Raw genomic sequence first — 14,714 nt, forward strand, 5'->3', positions numbered from 1 at the left:
TGACGGCGTAGCTCATATAAGTGACATCAGACAATATTTGTCATTTTGTGCCTACTTACTTCACTTAGCATAATGTCTTCAAGGGTCATCCACGTGATAACGTGTCAGAATTTCCTTCCTTCTTAAAGATGAATAATATTCCACTGTATGTATACACCACATTTTGTTTATCCATTCAACCATCAGTAGACATTTGGGTTGCTTCTGCCTTTCAGCTCTTGTAAATAATGCTGCTATAAACACGGCTATACACTATCTGTTCAAGTCCCTCCTTTCAACTCTTCTGCTTATATACATCTAAGCATCATTTTAAAGCAGATAAATTTTGCTTGGGTGAATATTAAGATCACATTTCTCATCTCCCACCCCCCATTTTTCCCTTCTTAGAACTTTATCCCTCTCGACACTCAGGTACCCAGATCTCTCAGCTGCCCCAATCTTATAAATCATTCACACCTCCAGGTAAATTAGAACAACAAGAACAAGAGGAATATATTTTAGTGCTTTATGGGCTGAACGTATGCATGAATCTTCCTTTCCCTGTAATGACAATCTTGCTGATGCACTGTCCAAACACACCTGGCCAGGAGCTTGTTCTGTACTATAGGGAAGACATTTAGTCACTGGAATCAGACACCTGAGACAGAAGCCTGGCCTTACTATTTACTATTAAATCACTTTAGGTAAGTGATTTAATCTCTCTAGCTTCAATTTCCTGATCTATAAAATAGGGATAATAGTTCCTATCTACTTGGTTGCTGTGAGAATCAAACTAAGATAAGGTAAACTAATTAAATTAAGATAAACCAAGATAAGGTAAAGCACTTAACCAAGTGTCTGGCATATGGTAAGTACCCAACAGATATTGGTTGTATCTGGGTAACTCCTTCAGATACATGCCAAGGAAGTTCCTGACATCTAGGTCCATAGAAGCACATTACAATCATCATGGAATTAACAGTTCCACTAGGCCAGAAGTCCAGAATCTTAAACGCTGGACATTTTTTTTAAATCACAGGATTCAAAATTACAATCTGCCCACAAGGGGTTAAAGATATCTTTGGATGGGGAAGATATCTTGGGTGCTCTGTGGAACCCACAAATTGTACCAGAATCCCCAGCAGTCAGCTATGGGTGTAAGTATTCTTCCTGAGTTTTTTTTTTTTTCTTCTGAGTTTGCAAATGCCAGATAAAAATGGATTCCAGAACAATGGAAATTTGAGATGAAAAATGGTTACAGCAGATTTGGCCGCGCCTCCTCCTAGGATCGCCCCAGTCATTTTGGGACATGTTCTGACAACTTGCCGGCCTCTTTCTAAACCTCTGAGAGGGGGTGATGTTCCTGCCACTTCCCCTGGAAGAATATTCCACGGTGAAATATGACTCACTGGCAGGGCCCTTGTCTTTGAGATTCCCTTTCTTCTCCTGACCCACTTTCGTCTTGCTGTGCCCTTTTGTACAAAGTCAAACGAGGCCTCCCCTGGAAGAGGCTGCTCTGCAAGGACTGACATTTGAAGACCATTACCACCTCTTCAACTCGGCCCTGTTCATTTAGCCAAGCAAAGCATGTTTAGTTCTTTTAATCTTCCCTCATAAATCAATCTCTTCGTTCCCTTAATAGTCCTTCTCCCGTGCTTTGAACTCCCTCCAGTCTGGCCAGCCTAAGCTCTTGTTCCGTTTACACTTGAAAATTGCCAGTCGACTGAGAAACGGCTGCACAGGAAACACATCCGTGCCTCGGCAGGGTTCTCGGAGCTCCCACCACACTGGACTGTCTGCTGCCCAAGGTACTGTGAGCCCCAGAAGAGCCCTGCCTGGTGGCCAAACCCCAAGGCCTTAAGGTAGACGCGAGGCATTTGCTGCCTACTCCGTTACAGGTCTTTCCATGGACCTGGCTCACCCGACCAATGGTCAAGGGAATTGCATGAGAAGTCCCCTCAGATACCTGCCGCATTCCTTACCCTCAGCCTCCTCGATCCGGCCCACCTTTCACTTGGCATCTACTAGAGCGACAGGGGTCCCTGGAAAAGCCCAGAAGGGGTCTTACCTGGAAGGTCCCGGCATGGTCTTCCTCCTTATCACCCTCTCTGTTCTCTTTGAGGGCGATCAATGTGAATCCTCTGAAGTAAGAGGGAGGGGCAGCTGAAAGTGTCACTGCAGAGACAGAATACAGCAGATGATAAGCGTAAGAATCAGCTGCCTTCCATTCGTCAAACGGATAAACGTTGACTTCCCCAACATCCCAGACCTGTGGGTAGCGGGGGCAGCTGTCAGTGGGAAAGGCTCATTCTGTAGAGTAGTGAAATTTCACCCTCTCCACCCAGCCCCCTCTCACGTTTCAGAACCTGCTAAACGTCTGAACTACAATCTCACTTAGGAATTCTTGAATCAACCAAGGCTGAGGTGAGCTCTCTCTCAGTAACCACAATTTGACAAAAATAGTCCCTGGTCAGCAACTCTGGTCTTGACAGTTATCTAATGTTACACTTCCATAGATCAGCTCAAGAGAGATCCAGCTGCTCGCCGCACAAACTCCTGTAAGATGTGGCAAAACACATTTCCTATTTCTTGTGGGTACTCAGCTAGAACACCTTCCCAGCCTCCCTTGCAGTTTGGTCTGCTGGTGCCCCAGTCCTACCGGTGGAAAGTGTGAACAGACATGATGCGTGCCACTTCCTGCCTGGCCCATCCAGACTTTCTACATGATTCTCCATTCTTCCTCTCCCATCTCTGCCTGCTGAATGCAGGAGATGCAGCAGAGGACTCTGATGCCCCAGGAGAAGGACGGTAGAGCCACAAGGTGTAAGGAAACTGGGTTTCTGGATAACCACACAGATAATCACTCAGGGACCAGAAACATCCACGTTATACTTGGCATAAACTGGAAATAAACTTATATTGTGGGCGATTGTTTGTTACAGCAGTTGGAATTATGAACCTACTTTAAACTCTTCCTTCCCACATTGACCCAGAGAACTAGGTATTCATTGAAATCTAGCTCAGGGATCTTAGCAATGGTGTTTGCCCCTCCCTTTGTATCTACAATCCCCTGAGATGGAAATCCTTTATTGCAATTTTTGCACTGGACTGCAATTCTATTTTTATCACCCTTTTCCACTGGACTGTGAGTTAATGCTGGAGAGGAACTGGGTTTTCATTTTCTTTGTATCCCTATCACCTAGCACAGAGCCTGGCATCTAAGAGATGCTCCATTCAAGCTTCTTGAAATTGATGTAAATTGAGGTCTAAATTACTGCCTACATTAAAATGCTAAGATTCTTTAAACATAAAATTATAGACTATTAGTGCTATCCTAAGAATCTTCCATTCCAAGCCCTCTAATTTCACAAATAGGACACAAAGACACAGAAATGTCAACAGACACGCTGAAGGTAGTAAGACCACCCAGAGGCAGGCTTTGGGTCTGGCCCCCTCCCCAGTTTAACACTCCACTCATTGCTCTACATTCCTACATATATAGGAATATCTATAGTGTGTGTATTCCGTAAGCATCGACTGTTTTCAAACTTTAAAAATCAATTCATTGAACCTATAGTATTTATGTGATTCTGATAAGCAACCCCCTGTTAAGGAGGGGCATTTAGTCTTCTAGTTTCAGTCCTGAAAATGAAACATTCCAAAAGTCCAAAACTTAAAACCACCATCTAGGAAAATTCAGCAACGGTCCGTGAGCCACCAACACAATGACATCTTAGAGAAGCACCTGGAGACAATGACTGCACATCTCATGCTGTGGTTAGCCAGTTCATCCCACAAAAGTGAAGGTGCATTCTGATTGGTGGCTACTGATGTCTATAAAAGGTCAGATAGAAAGGAAGGAAGAAAGGATGAGAAAAAAAGCACAAAGAAGTAAAGAAGAGTAAGAAATGTGGTTGCACAGCAGTGGCAGGCAGAAAATGATGCTTATGATGTCAGGAGAAAGAACTGAGATCTCTAAGGGATAGACAGACAGCCCCACAGCAGTGGGAGGTTATCTAGGGTCGGGTGGGAGGGCTTTCAAGGCTATTCTACACAATTCTGGAGGAAGGGGAGCAGAGAACAAGAAGCAGACAGTAAAGGTGCTCTGCCCACATCACCTCAAATTCCTCTGTACCATTGTAATGTGACCCTGGTGTTGATGTGCCTTTGCTTCCAGAGGCCAGCACCTGCAGCTCATCCCTGGTCACTGGAGTCTGTTCTGCCTACTATGAAAGGCCCAGCTACTTTGCATCAGGTGATGACCATTCTGAGGGGTACCTGACACCTTGAAATGGCCCTGCAGAATCAGAGCTCACTGGGGTCATGGGCTGGCAAGGCTTCTTCCTCCCCGTCCCAGTTCCCCACTCCCTTATTGGCCTCCCCTGGGAGCACTTTCTTAATAAGTCAATGGCACCCAAATCCTCACCTGAGGGTTTGTTATGGGGTTAAATTGTGTCCTCCCAAAATATATGTTAAAATCCTAATCCCGGGTTCCTGGAAATGTGATCTTATTTGGAAATAGGGTCTTTGCAGATGTAATTAGTTAAGATGAGATCATATTAGGTTAAGGTAATCCTAAGTCCAAGATGGCCAGTGTCCTTAGAAGAAGAGACATGGAGACACACAGGGAAGAATGCCAGGTGATGACAGAGGCAGAGATTGGAGTGAGGCATCTGCAGGCCAATGAACAGCAAGGATTGTCACCAGAGGCTGGGAGAGGCATGGAAGAAACTCCCTAGGAGCCTCCAGAAAGAACCAACTCTGATGACATTTTTTATTTATTTATTTTTTTTTGCGGTACGCGGGTCTGTCACTGTTGTGGCCTCTCCCGTTGCGGAGCACAGGCTCCGGACGCGCAGGCTCAGCGGCCATGGCTCACGGGCCCAGCCGCTCCGCGGCATGTGGGATCTTCCCGGACCGGGGCACGAACCCATGTCCCCTGCATCGGCAGGCGGACTCTCAACCACTGCGCCACCAGGGAAGCCCTCTGATGACATTTTGATTTCAGATTTTTAGCCTCTAGAACCATGAGCAAATACATTTCTGTTGTTTTAAGCCACCGGTTTGTGGTTCTATACATGGGAGCCCCAGGAAATGAATAATACCTGCTTCTGGGGAACCCAGCATAAGACAGTCAATTTCTGCTGCACAGCCACTGCCTTCAGGCTACAGCTCAAACCCCATAGACTGATAGGCCCACAGACTCTGCCTTTCTGGAGAGCTTCATCAGCCACGTTTCCATTCCCTGCCACACCGCATTTCAGTCCTGGGACTCGCTCACTGGCAGTTTCCTGAAAAGCCATATATCATTTCACCCTACAGTATTTTTTCTTTCCATATGCTATTCATACGCTTGGAATGTTCTACCTCCTCCATTCTTAGCAAACTTCTTTAGAAATCAGCTAAATTTTCACCTTTTCTGTGATGTTTCCTGTTTCCTCTGACTTTCCCATCAAGACCTGGGTGCTCTTTTTCCCTGGACTTTGTTAAGATTAAAAATACCTATATAATGGGCCTAATAACAGCACTTACCTCAAAGTATCAGTGTAAAACATAACTAATGCACTGAAGTCCTTAAAATCATGGTTGGCAGATAATAGGCACTTATTAAATATTAGCTGTTATTCTTATCAGTAATGAGATGATCACATTAAATCATATTTTGTGTGTAAGTATTTGTTTACCTATTTGTGAGTCCTTCAAAGGCAAGAACCACATCTTAGCTCAGCACAGTGATTAGCACAGAGTTGATATGTAATTACGTTTACTGAATCATGTTCATGGACTGCTAGACTCAGGGTTGTAAAGATGTCAATTCTTCTCAAATTGATTTATAGATTTAGTGCAACTTACATTAAATTCGCAGCATGATTTCTGTGATATTGACAAGCCGTTTCTAAAATTGATGTGAAAATGCAAAGGGCCAAGAATACCTAAGGCAATCTGGAAAAAGAAGGGCAAGGTTGGATGGCTTCTATTCCCAGATATTGAGACCTATGCAGCTATAGAAATTAAGCCAGTGTACCATAATAAGGAAAGAAAAATAGGCCTGAATAGTTTGAGGTCCAGATAAAGTTCCACAAATATATGTGAACTTGATTTATCATTAAGGATATACTGCAGAGCAGTGGGGGAAAGAAGATATTTTCAATGACAACTAGGAAACCGTGTAAAAAAGGTGAATCTTGGTCTTTGCCTCACATCTTTCTTTTTTTTTTTCTTTTTTTTTTTTTGTGGTACGTGGGCCTCTCACTGTTGTGGCCTCTCCCGTTGCGAAGCGCAGGCTCTGGACGCACAGGCTCAGCGGCCATGGCTCACGGGCCTAGCCCGTGCATGTGGGATCTTCCCGGACCGGGGCACAAACCCGCGTCCCCTGCATTGGCAGGTGGACTCTCAACCACTGCACCACCAGAGAAGCCCTGGTGCTTCACATGGACTGTAGAGCTAAATGTGAAAAGTAAAACAATAAGGTTTTAGAAAGTAGCATAAGATAAAATATGAATGACCTTGGAGTAGGAAAGAGTTTTTAAACAGGACATAAAAATAAAAATACTGATGATAAAGAAGATGTGTAAATGGAATGGTATCAAACTTTTGCTTATCAAAAGACACTGCTAAGAAAAAGTAAGCCATGGTGTGGAAGGAGGTATTTGCAATCCATTTAACCAGAAATGGACTTTTATCCAAAATATATAAATTGACTTTTATCCAAAATATATAAAGACCTCTCTAAGACCAATAAGGAAAAGATAGAGAACCCAAAGAAAAAAAATAGGGAAATCACATGAACTAATACTTCACAGAAGAAGGTGCCCAAATGGCCAATAAAGATACGAAAAGGCACTGAACCTCATTTGTCAACAGGGAAATAAGAATTAAATCCACAATAAAATACTACTGCATTTCCACTAGATTGACTAACCTTAAAAGGAGTCACATTATCAAATGTTGTTAACTGGAACTCTCACACACGATTGATGAACTGAATATGAGCAATTTTCCCTGGAAAACTCTTCAGCAGCATTTACTGAAGCTGAGCTTATACATACCCTATGACTCAGTGCTGCCACCCTTAAATCAACAGAAATGCAGACATATGTGCATCAAATGACACCTATCAGATGTTCATAGTAACATTATTTGTTTCCAACTGGAAACACTCAAATGTCCATCAGCAGCCATGGATATATAAATTGTGGCCAGTCATAGAATTGAATGCCTTAGAGTAATGAAAATGAACAAATTACTTCTACCTACAACAACATGGGTAAATCTCACAAACATAATCTCGAGTGAAAGAAGACAGACACAAAAGAATACAAAAAGTATGAGGACATTTATATAAAGTTCAAAACCAGGCAAAGTAATCTATGATCCTAGAGGTCAGGTCAGTGCTTACAAGTGCGGGAAAGGGGAGGCAGTGCTGATTTGGGAGGGAACAGGGGTGCTTCTGGAGTTCAGGTCATGTTCTATTTCTTGATCTGGCTGCCAGTTGCGTGAGTGTATTCAACAAGTGATAATTCACCAAGATGCATGATTTGTGAGCTTTTCTGTACGTAAGCTTTATTTTGATAAGAATATTATTAAACAATGTTTCCGAATGGTAAGTATGCATCTTTTTGTATATCTGCGCAGAGCACTTAAAGGGCTACCCATAAACTCGGCTTCCTGGAATGATGCGTTCCTGTAAATTCTAGAAAACTAAAGTTCTACTCTACCTTATACAACACAGAAGATGGAGGCTCTGGGGGCTGAACTTGTGTGGTGTTTCAAGCCATAATTATCAGTGGTGATGACTGTGTTACACAGTATAATTTGAAGGAAGAGAGGAGACCCTATCTCTCTAAAGAAGCCCATTATATGAATCTCTCCTGAAAGGAATAAATGTGCAGCGTGTTCTGAGTCCCAGTAATGACTGAAGATGGCTACTTGGCAATAAATAATAGAATCTTCTCTCTAATGACTCCTCCCAAGTGCCTCCCAAAAGAGGCCATTAAGAGACCCAGAAAATTCAAGAAAAAAGCTTATGAAGGATTAAAATAAAATTTAAAAAAGGTCCAGGGCTTCCCTGGTGGCGCAGTGGTTGAGAGTCCGCCTGCCGATGCAGGGGACACGGGTTCGTGCCCCGGTCTGGGAGGATCCCACATGCCGCGGAGCAGCTGGGCCCGTGAGCCATGGCCGCTGAGCCTGCGCGTCCAGAGCCTGTGCTCCACAACGGGAGAGGCCACAACAGTGAGAGGCGCACGTACCACAAAAAAAAAAAAAAAGGTCCGTTTGGAGCCATCCTGTGAGCACATACAGGGAACAGGTTAAAAGCAAAGATTTCAGATTAGAATCCTAGAGCCACCACTTATTAACTGTGTGACCTCTGGTGAGTTATCTGACCTCCCCGTTTCCTCATTTTTTAAAAAATGAGGTTCACGATATTACCTTTCTATAGGAATGTAGAGATGACTAAACATTTACCACAGCGCCTGGCACATATAAAGGATCCAAAATTGTAAAGGATGATGATGGTGGTGCTGGTGATGTTGAGGATGAAGACGGTGATCAAAATGATGATGATGCTAAAGATCATGATGCTTAGCTAGCTCATTAACAGACAATGGGTTTCAAAAAGCTGGCCCTTGGGGGCAATGTTTGAACCTCCAGAGAAAAACTCTAGTAGGTGCCGACGTAGGACCACTGATGGGACTGCAGCAGAGATCACTGTCTTTGGGGATGATGGTCACAGGGCCAGGTTACGGGGAGATCTGGGTAAGTCCTTATCATGAACTGAGTATTCTCGCAGTGGCTCATACCACAGACAGTGAGCCCTGTGAGGGTGTCTCAGCCCCTCCCACCCCCACATGATATAGCTTTTCAACACGCCTTTCTTCTTCTTGAATACCTCTCACCAGTCTTAATTAAATATTTATTTGTGAATTACTTGTTAAATGCTGGTCTCCCCTCATCACTTGTAAGCTCTGTGAGAGCAGAGACCAAGTCTGTCTTGAACTACGCCTCTGGAGACACAGAGAGAAAAGACCCAGCCTCTGCCTTCTGGGAGCACACAGCCTAACAGCTGGCAGAAAAGGACACATCGGCAGATATTTTTATAACATACAACGGGCGTTATGGAGGTATGAAGGAAGTGCTCTGGGATCCCAGAGGAGAGAACATCTGAGTCTACTGGGGGAGTTAAAGGAGACTTCAAGGAGGAGGTGGCATTTGAGCTGCAAATTGAATGAGGTATAGGAGTCTGTCCAGTGGACAAGAGGAGCAATACCATCTCAGGCAGAGGGAAAGGCATGGTGGGCCAGTCTTGGCCTTGGAAACCAGAAGTAATTCTGTATTTCATTAGTTGCAAGCTGGGAGGGAAGTGTTGTAAGAGGCTAGGGGAGGAAGGTGAGAAGGCGGGAGACAGCAGGGCTTTGAAGACGTTGCCTAAGAAGTGCAGGTACCACCCTGGAGGTGATGAGGAGGCACTGAAGGGTTTGAGTTGGGGAGTGTCGTATTCAGATTTGTGTTTTAGGAAGATCAGGCTAGAAGCTGTGTGAATATTGGATTACAGCCTTTCCCTAAAAACCAGCTCAGTGGCAAGGGCCTCTCTGGTCTGTCTGTATGAGGACTGATGTTTCACACAGGAGCCTGACCTCAAATCTCCACCAAAGGTGGTGTTCTCCCCTCCTTATTATAGGAAAACACGAGTCCCACCTATTTCCCAAATAACTTTCTGAGCCCTTCAAATGCTGGTTTGTCAACCATCTAACATAAACCCCAGTGCCTCTGCTATGCCCATTGCCATCACTGGATCTTTTCTAGGGCCATCACCCTCCCCGCTCTACCTCTGGGTTTCGGACCCCTCCAGCCCCAGCCTCAAGGAGAAGGTCCTGAACCAGATCCCAGTTCCATTACAAGGCCAGCCCCTGCCATCCACCTGCTATATGTTACTGAGATGCCCAGTCTTCCCGCCCCACACATCAACCACAATGAAGTTGAGCTTCTGCCTTAACTTGTAACATGGGATTAGTTATAAGGACTGCTGGAGCATTACATAAGCCATGGTGGTCCCCTCCCAACTCTGCTTAACTTGTGGAGCTCTGGGCAGCTGCAACTCACTTGCATACCTTACTTAGAAATTGGCAATTCAGCCCACCCAGCCAGGAGCAGGCAGGAGAAGATGCTGGTGACAGGCTGGCAGATAGGAAGGCAAGCTAAAAGTCCAAGGGTGAGCAAGTGCATGTGGTGAGGGTGGATTATGCTGTTCGCTTGCATGAACCTCCTCAGTGAATGCTCCCAGCATTCCCCAGAAGAGATGAAATACCTCTCATTCCAGATTAAAGACCATGCATATTTAAAGTTGTAAGGGCTGTAGCTATAGACGTACAATGGACGTAGCTAACAGACCTGCGTTCAGATTCCTCTCTGTTTACTACGTGTTACCTCGGACTCATTATTTAACTTCTCATTATCTCAGTTGACAATCTCCTGTAAAATGGCAGTAACAGTACTTCTATTGTTATCCTAACAAGTAATGAAGTAATATTTGTAATAGTAAGTATATATAAATTTGGCTAAATTAATAAAATATATTTAAAGATCACTGAGTCTCCGCTCTAAAACAGGGATCATCGTTAGCATTTCATGCATTTGTCATAAGGACGAAATGAGATAAGGTGTATGAAGCACATTGCAACCATGCAATAGAAGTTCATTCTTTCTCCCATGTGCTCTCTCATCACGGACTAGCTGGGAACCAGGTGAACGGGTCCTGAGCTAACCAGTATGTGGCTGGGAAGAAGAATGGATGGGAAGAATACTCCTGAGGAATTGGAGATATGTCAGCCAAGAGAATGTATCTGGGGGAGGGTAGGAATTTCTAAGGGACACATGCTGTCTAGGACCCCCACACCTTCCCTTACACTGACCATGTGATCTTTGGGGCTGCCAATCACAGTCCCCCTTCTCCCTCCTGAAATAGCAAGTCATAGAAGTGACTGTGACCCAGATGCAGTCTATCTCCATATCGTAATGTACCCCATTCCCCTGGGTATGTCACCCAAGCTGGGCCAATCAGAATCCTTCCCTGGGATTTTTCAGCTTGGAAGTAAAGGGGGAAAGGCTTTTGTTTCAGTTACAGAACTGAAAGTCTTTTCACTGAAGGTTGTTGACAGCTATCTTCCCTGGCACTGGGAGAAAGTTTATCTGCAGTAAGAAAAATTGTGCCACCACATAAAAACACAGCCAAGAGGTAAAGGATGGAAGGAGAGACAGAAGGTAAAAGGAGTGAATAGAAAAGATGGAGAGGAAAGGAGAAAGGGAGAGGAAGAAAGAAGGGGGGGAGGGAGGGGGGAGGGAAGGAGGGAGGGAGGGAGGGAGGGAGGGAGAGAGACAGAGAGAGAGAGAACTTTGTTCAAGTCCCTAGATCCATTTATACCTGAAGCTGGCCAGATCCACCCGTGGGCTTTCCAAATATAGGACTCAATAATTCTATTTTTTGCTTTAGTTAGACTTTGTTCCTGTCACTTGCAGTGGAAAGACTCCTGACTAATTTTGGAACAAAGAAAATAATTCTGCCTAGACTGTAAGATTCATTATCAGGCTAAAGAAACAGTACTTGTGACTAAACTGAGGTGGCTGACCAGCAGGGTGGCCGTTAGTATTTAAGTGCCACTGAGGTAACAGAAAATCAGTTGACTTCAATACTATTTTAATTAGATGTCAGCTTTGGAGAAAGATTTTAAGGGATGTCAGAATGCCCTGTCCTAAGCCCTGACCTGCTCATCATTCTTACCAACTTCTTAGCTAAAGCCTTCTAAGGCTTGCTTGTCAAAACTGTGGATAATCCAAAATTAAGACTATGTGGATAGGTCATTCAGCGACAGAATCCAGATTCATGAATGGTTGACAGCTACCGTGATGGACCCAAATATGCTGGATTAAGTCTAATGGGGAATCATGTCAAAGCTTATGTCCTAGGACCAGTTTCACTAGTACAGGGAAAGGAGGGCGGCAAGCCTTCCCACCAAATCACAGGAATTTTTTGCTGGCTGCAAGCTCAGTGTGATTCCAGAGTACAACACAGCTGCCAAAACAGCGAGCACAAGACCTGGCAAGCTTAACACAAACACGGTGTCCAGAACAAGGGAGATAATCATCCTGCCATGTTCCACCCTGATCAGAGCACATCTGGAGTCCAAGGTGCAAGGGAATAAGGAAGAGTGTCCCACAAAGAATGGTTGAAGAAACAGGGCATTTTCATCAGAAGAGAAGTCATAGTACCTGTTTCTTCACAAACATCTCAAGGGCTGACATATGGCCAAGGGGAAACCTAATCTGCTGGACTCCAGAGGACAGAACCCGGAGTGATGAGTGGAAGTTACACGGGAGGCAGTCTTTGGCAGCAGAGATGCACAACAAGGTTGCCTTAGCTCAGGCTCTGCTGATCTGCGAGGGTTGTCACCTAGAGGAACCTCACAGCTCTTCCCTCCCCACCACTCCTCGGCCAAGGCAGGGGAATGTCACCACTGTGTTGGCTCTGAGGACATGCCATCGGCCACTGTGTTGACAGAAACAGGATAGGGCAGTGATATGACCAAGTATGTGGGACTAGGAGGCTGGGGGTGAGGCTGGGAGAGATGGGGGTGGGGAAGCACATTCACAGAAAAGTGGCCACCTTTTGGCCACCTTCTCTTTGTGTCTCACCATCTTGCTTTTAAAAAAAAAGAAAAAGAAAGAAAGAATATAGATTCCTGGAATCCAGCCCTTTGTTGGGGTGGAGCCAGTGAAGATATATATATTTTTTTTTTAAAACTTTCCAAGTGATTCTTACACATAACTAGGTTTGGAAATCACACAACTGACTCCACAAAGAGCTGATTCCAGGGAAAGTCACTTTAATAACTGGTGTCTACGTTTGATGGATCAACAATCCCCTCTGCCCTATTCTCCATGTAATCAGAGTCAGTGTCTGAGGCTGGCAGCTCCTTCCCTTTGCTCTCTTGCCTGCTGTCCTTGTGCTCTTCACCTCTGAACCATCAACGATCCCGCTTCCCACCATGCATATGACTGCCAATCTCTTCGCTTCCAACAGCCTTCACCCTGGACCTGGACCATCTACCTGCCCTCAGCCTCCACCCAATGCCCCCAGGGCACTGAGTGAGCATCCTTTCTCTCTGCTGCCACCACATGGAGATCCTTGCCATCTGTCCCCATTCCTTGGCCTCACCTCCCTCTTGCAGAGGGAGAAATGCTTTCCCTTCCTTCCATCCAGCTCCCTTAGAGGGAGATCTCACTTCTCTCTTTTAGAGAGGTTCTTGGGGTTTAAATGATACATTCACTTTTCGATAAATAATGATTCAGTGCCTGTGATGGCCACACGCTCTTTTGGGTGCTGGCAATAAAACGGCAAATAACAAAGGCGAAGTCCTTGCTCTCAGAAAGCTTGTATTCTAGCTCGAGGAGGCAGATGATAAAGATCATTTCAGAGAGTGGTTCAGGGGTATGAAGAAAATAAAACCAGGCAAAAGTAATGAGAAACATAAATTGGTGGTCAGATTTAAAGAAATAACATCTTTAAAGATGTTTAAAGAAATAACATCTGAGCTGAGACTCAAAAGACAAAGAGTGAGCCAAAGATCTGGGGGACAGCATTTGAGGCATGGAGAAAAGCATATACAAAGGCCCTGGGGTGGGAATGAGCTTGGTGTGTTTGGAAAATTCAAAGGTCAGGATTGCTGCTGTGAGGAGAAGAAGAAAGAAAAGGAGGAAAAGAAAATGAAGAAGGAGAAGAAGAAAAGGAGGAAGGGGGGAAGACGAAGAGCATCAGAAGAGCTTCCTGTAGCACCCAGAATCCCCATTCAGTTCTTCCCGCCTGCCTGAGTCTGCCCACCTCCCCACACTCCCATCCCCCACACACAATATTTTGTGCTCGCAGCCCTTCCCTGTCCTTCCCCCTCTCACCTAGTCTGTGTTTGCAAATATCTGAACCACAACTGCAGACAGGATTCAAGTTATTTCCCGTGGGTCTCCTAGACCTCAGCAAATCAGTGGGTGTGAGCAGGCCCCTGTTTAAAGTTTCCCTCAACTTTTCATGGCAGTTTTGAATAGTCTGTGAAAGTCAGAAGCCTTGTCTATGTAGAGCTCACAAAGGTCTTCTTGTGGTGTTACCTAAATCCTTACCTTTCCTATCCTAGCCTCAACTCCAGCCCAGCCAAGACACCTAGTAAAAATGAGCTGGCTAGCCACACAGAAAGCTTTACGTGACGTAGTGAGCTCTCTGCCACTGTAGGTGCTCCAGAGAGGTGCATATGACAGGAACCAGACACAACTGCACACCATCAGAGAAAAAACAGAGAAAGGAAATAATACTTGAGATCATATGGGCCACTTGCCACTGTATTCAATACACGCATGCATGTGCGAGTGTGACAGTCACGAGCTGTGACTCTGGGTTCCCTTAGTCCATCAGATAGTGAGTATTTCGTACTTGTCATGTCAGTGTTTAAGGACCAACAAACCAATGGTTTTATCTAGTATTCAACTGAGGAAACACTGGTCTCTTCCAATGCTGGGGAGAAAAAATAGAAGTGCTGGACTTATTGAGAAATGTCAGTTTGTTTCTATTCCCCACTAACAAAACTATCTGCTGGGGCACATAAATAAGGCTAGATTGAATTTAGTATCCATGTGATTGTTTATGTAAAATTGCAAAGGATTTTTAAGGAATAATTTTGACTTATGTGATTTTTGCT

General features: G+C 44.7%; 1 protein-coding gene across 1 annotated transcript in view; it reads right to left on the reverse strand.

Moving 5' to 3' along the window:
* SPON1 (spondin 1) overlaps positions 1-14,714 on the reverse strand; it is a 275,645-nt gene that overhangs the window by 253,458 nt on the left and 7,473 nt on the right. Inside the window, exon 2 of the mRNA XM_060159616.1 lies at positions 2,048-2,154. Coding sequence (XP_060015599.1) covers positions 2,048-2,154 — 107 coding nt within the window. The remainder of the gene's footprint in view (positions 1-2,047; positions 2,155-14,714) is intronic.

Source organism: Lagenorhynchus albirostris, chromosome 9 (assembly GCF_949774975.1).
Source record: "Lagenorhynchus albirostris chromosome 9, mLagAlb1.1, whole genome shotgun sequence".
Taxonomy (NCBI): domain Eukaryota; kingdom Metazoa; phylum Chordata; class Mammalia; order Artiodactyla; family Delphinidae; genus Lagenorhynchus; species Lagenorhynchus albirostris.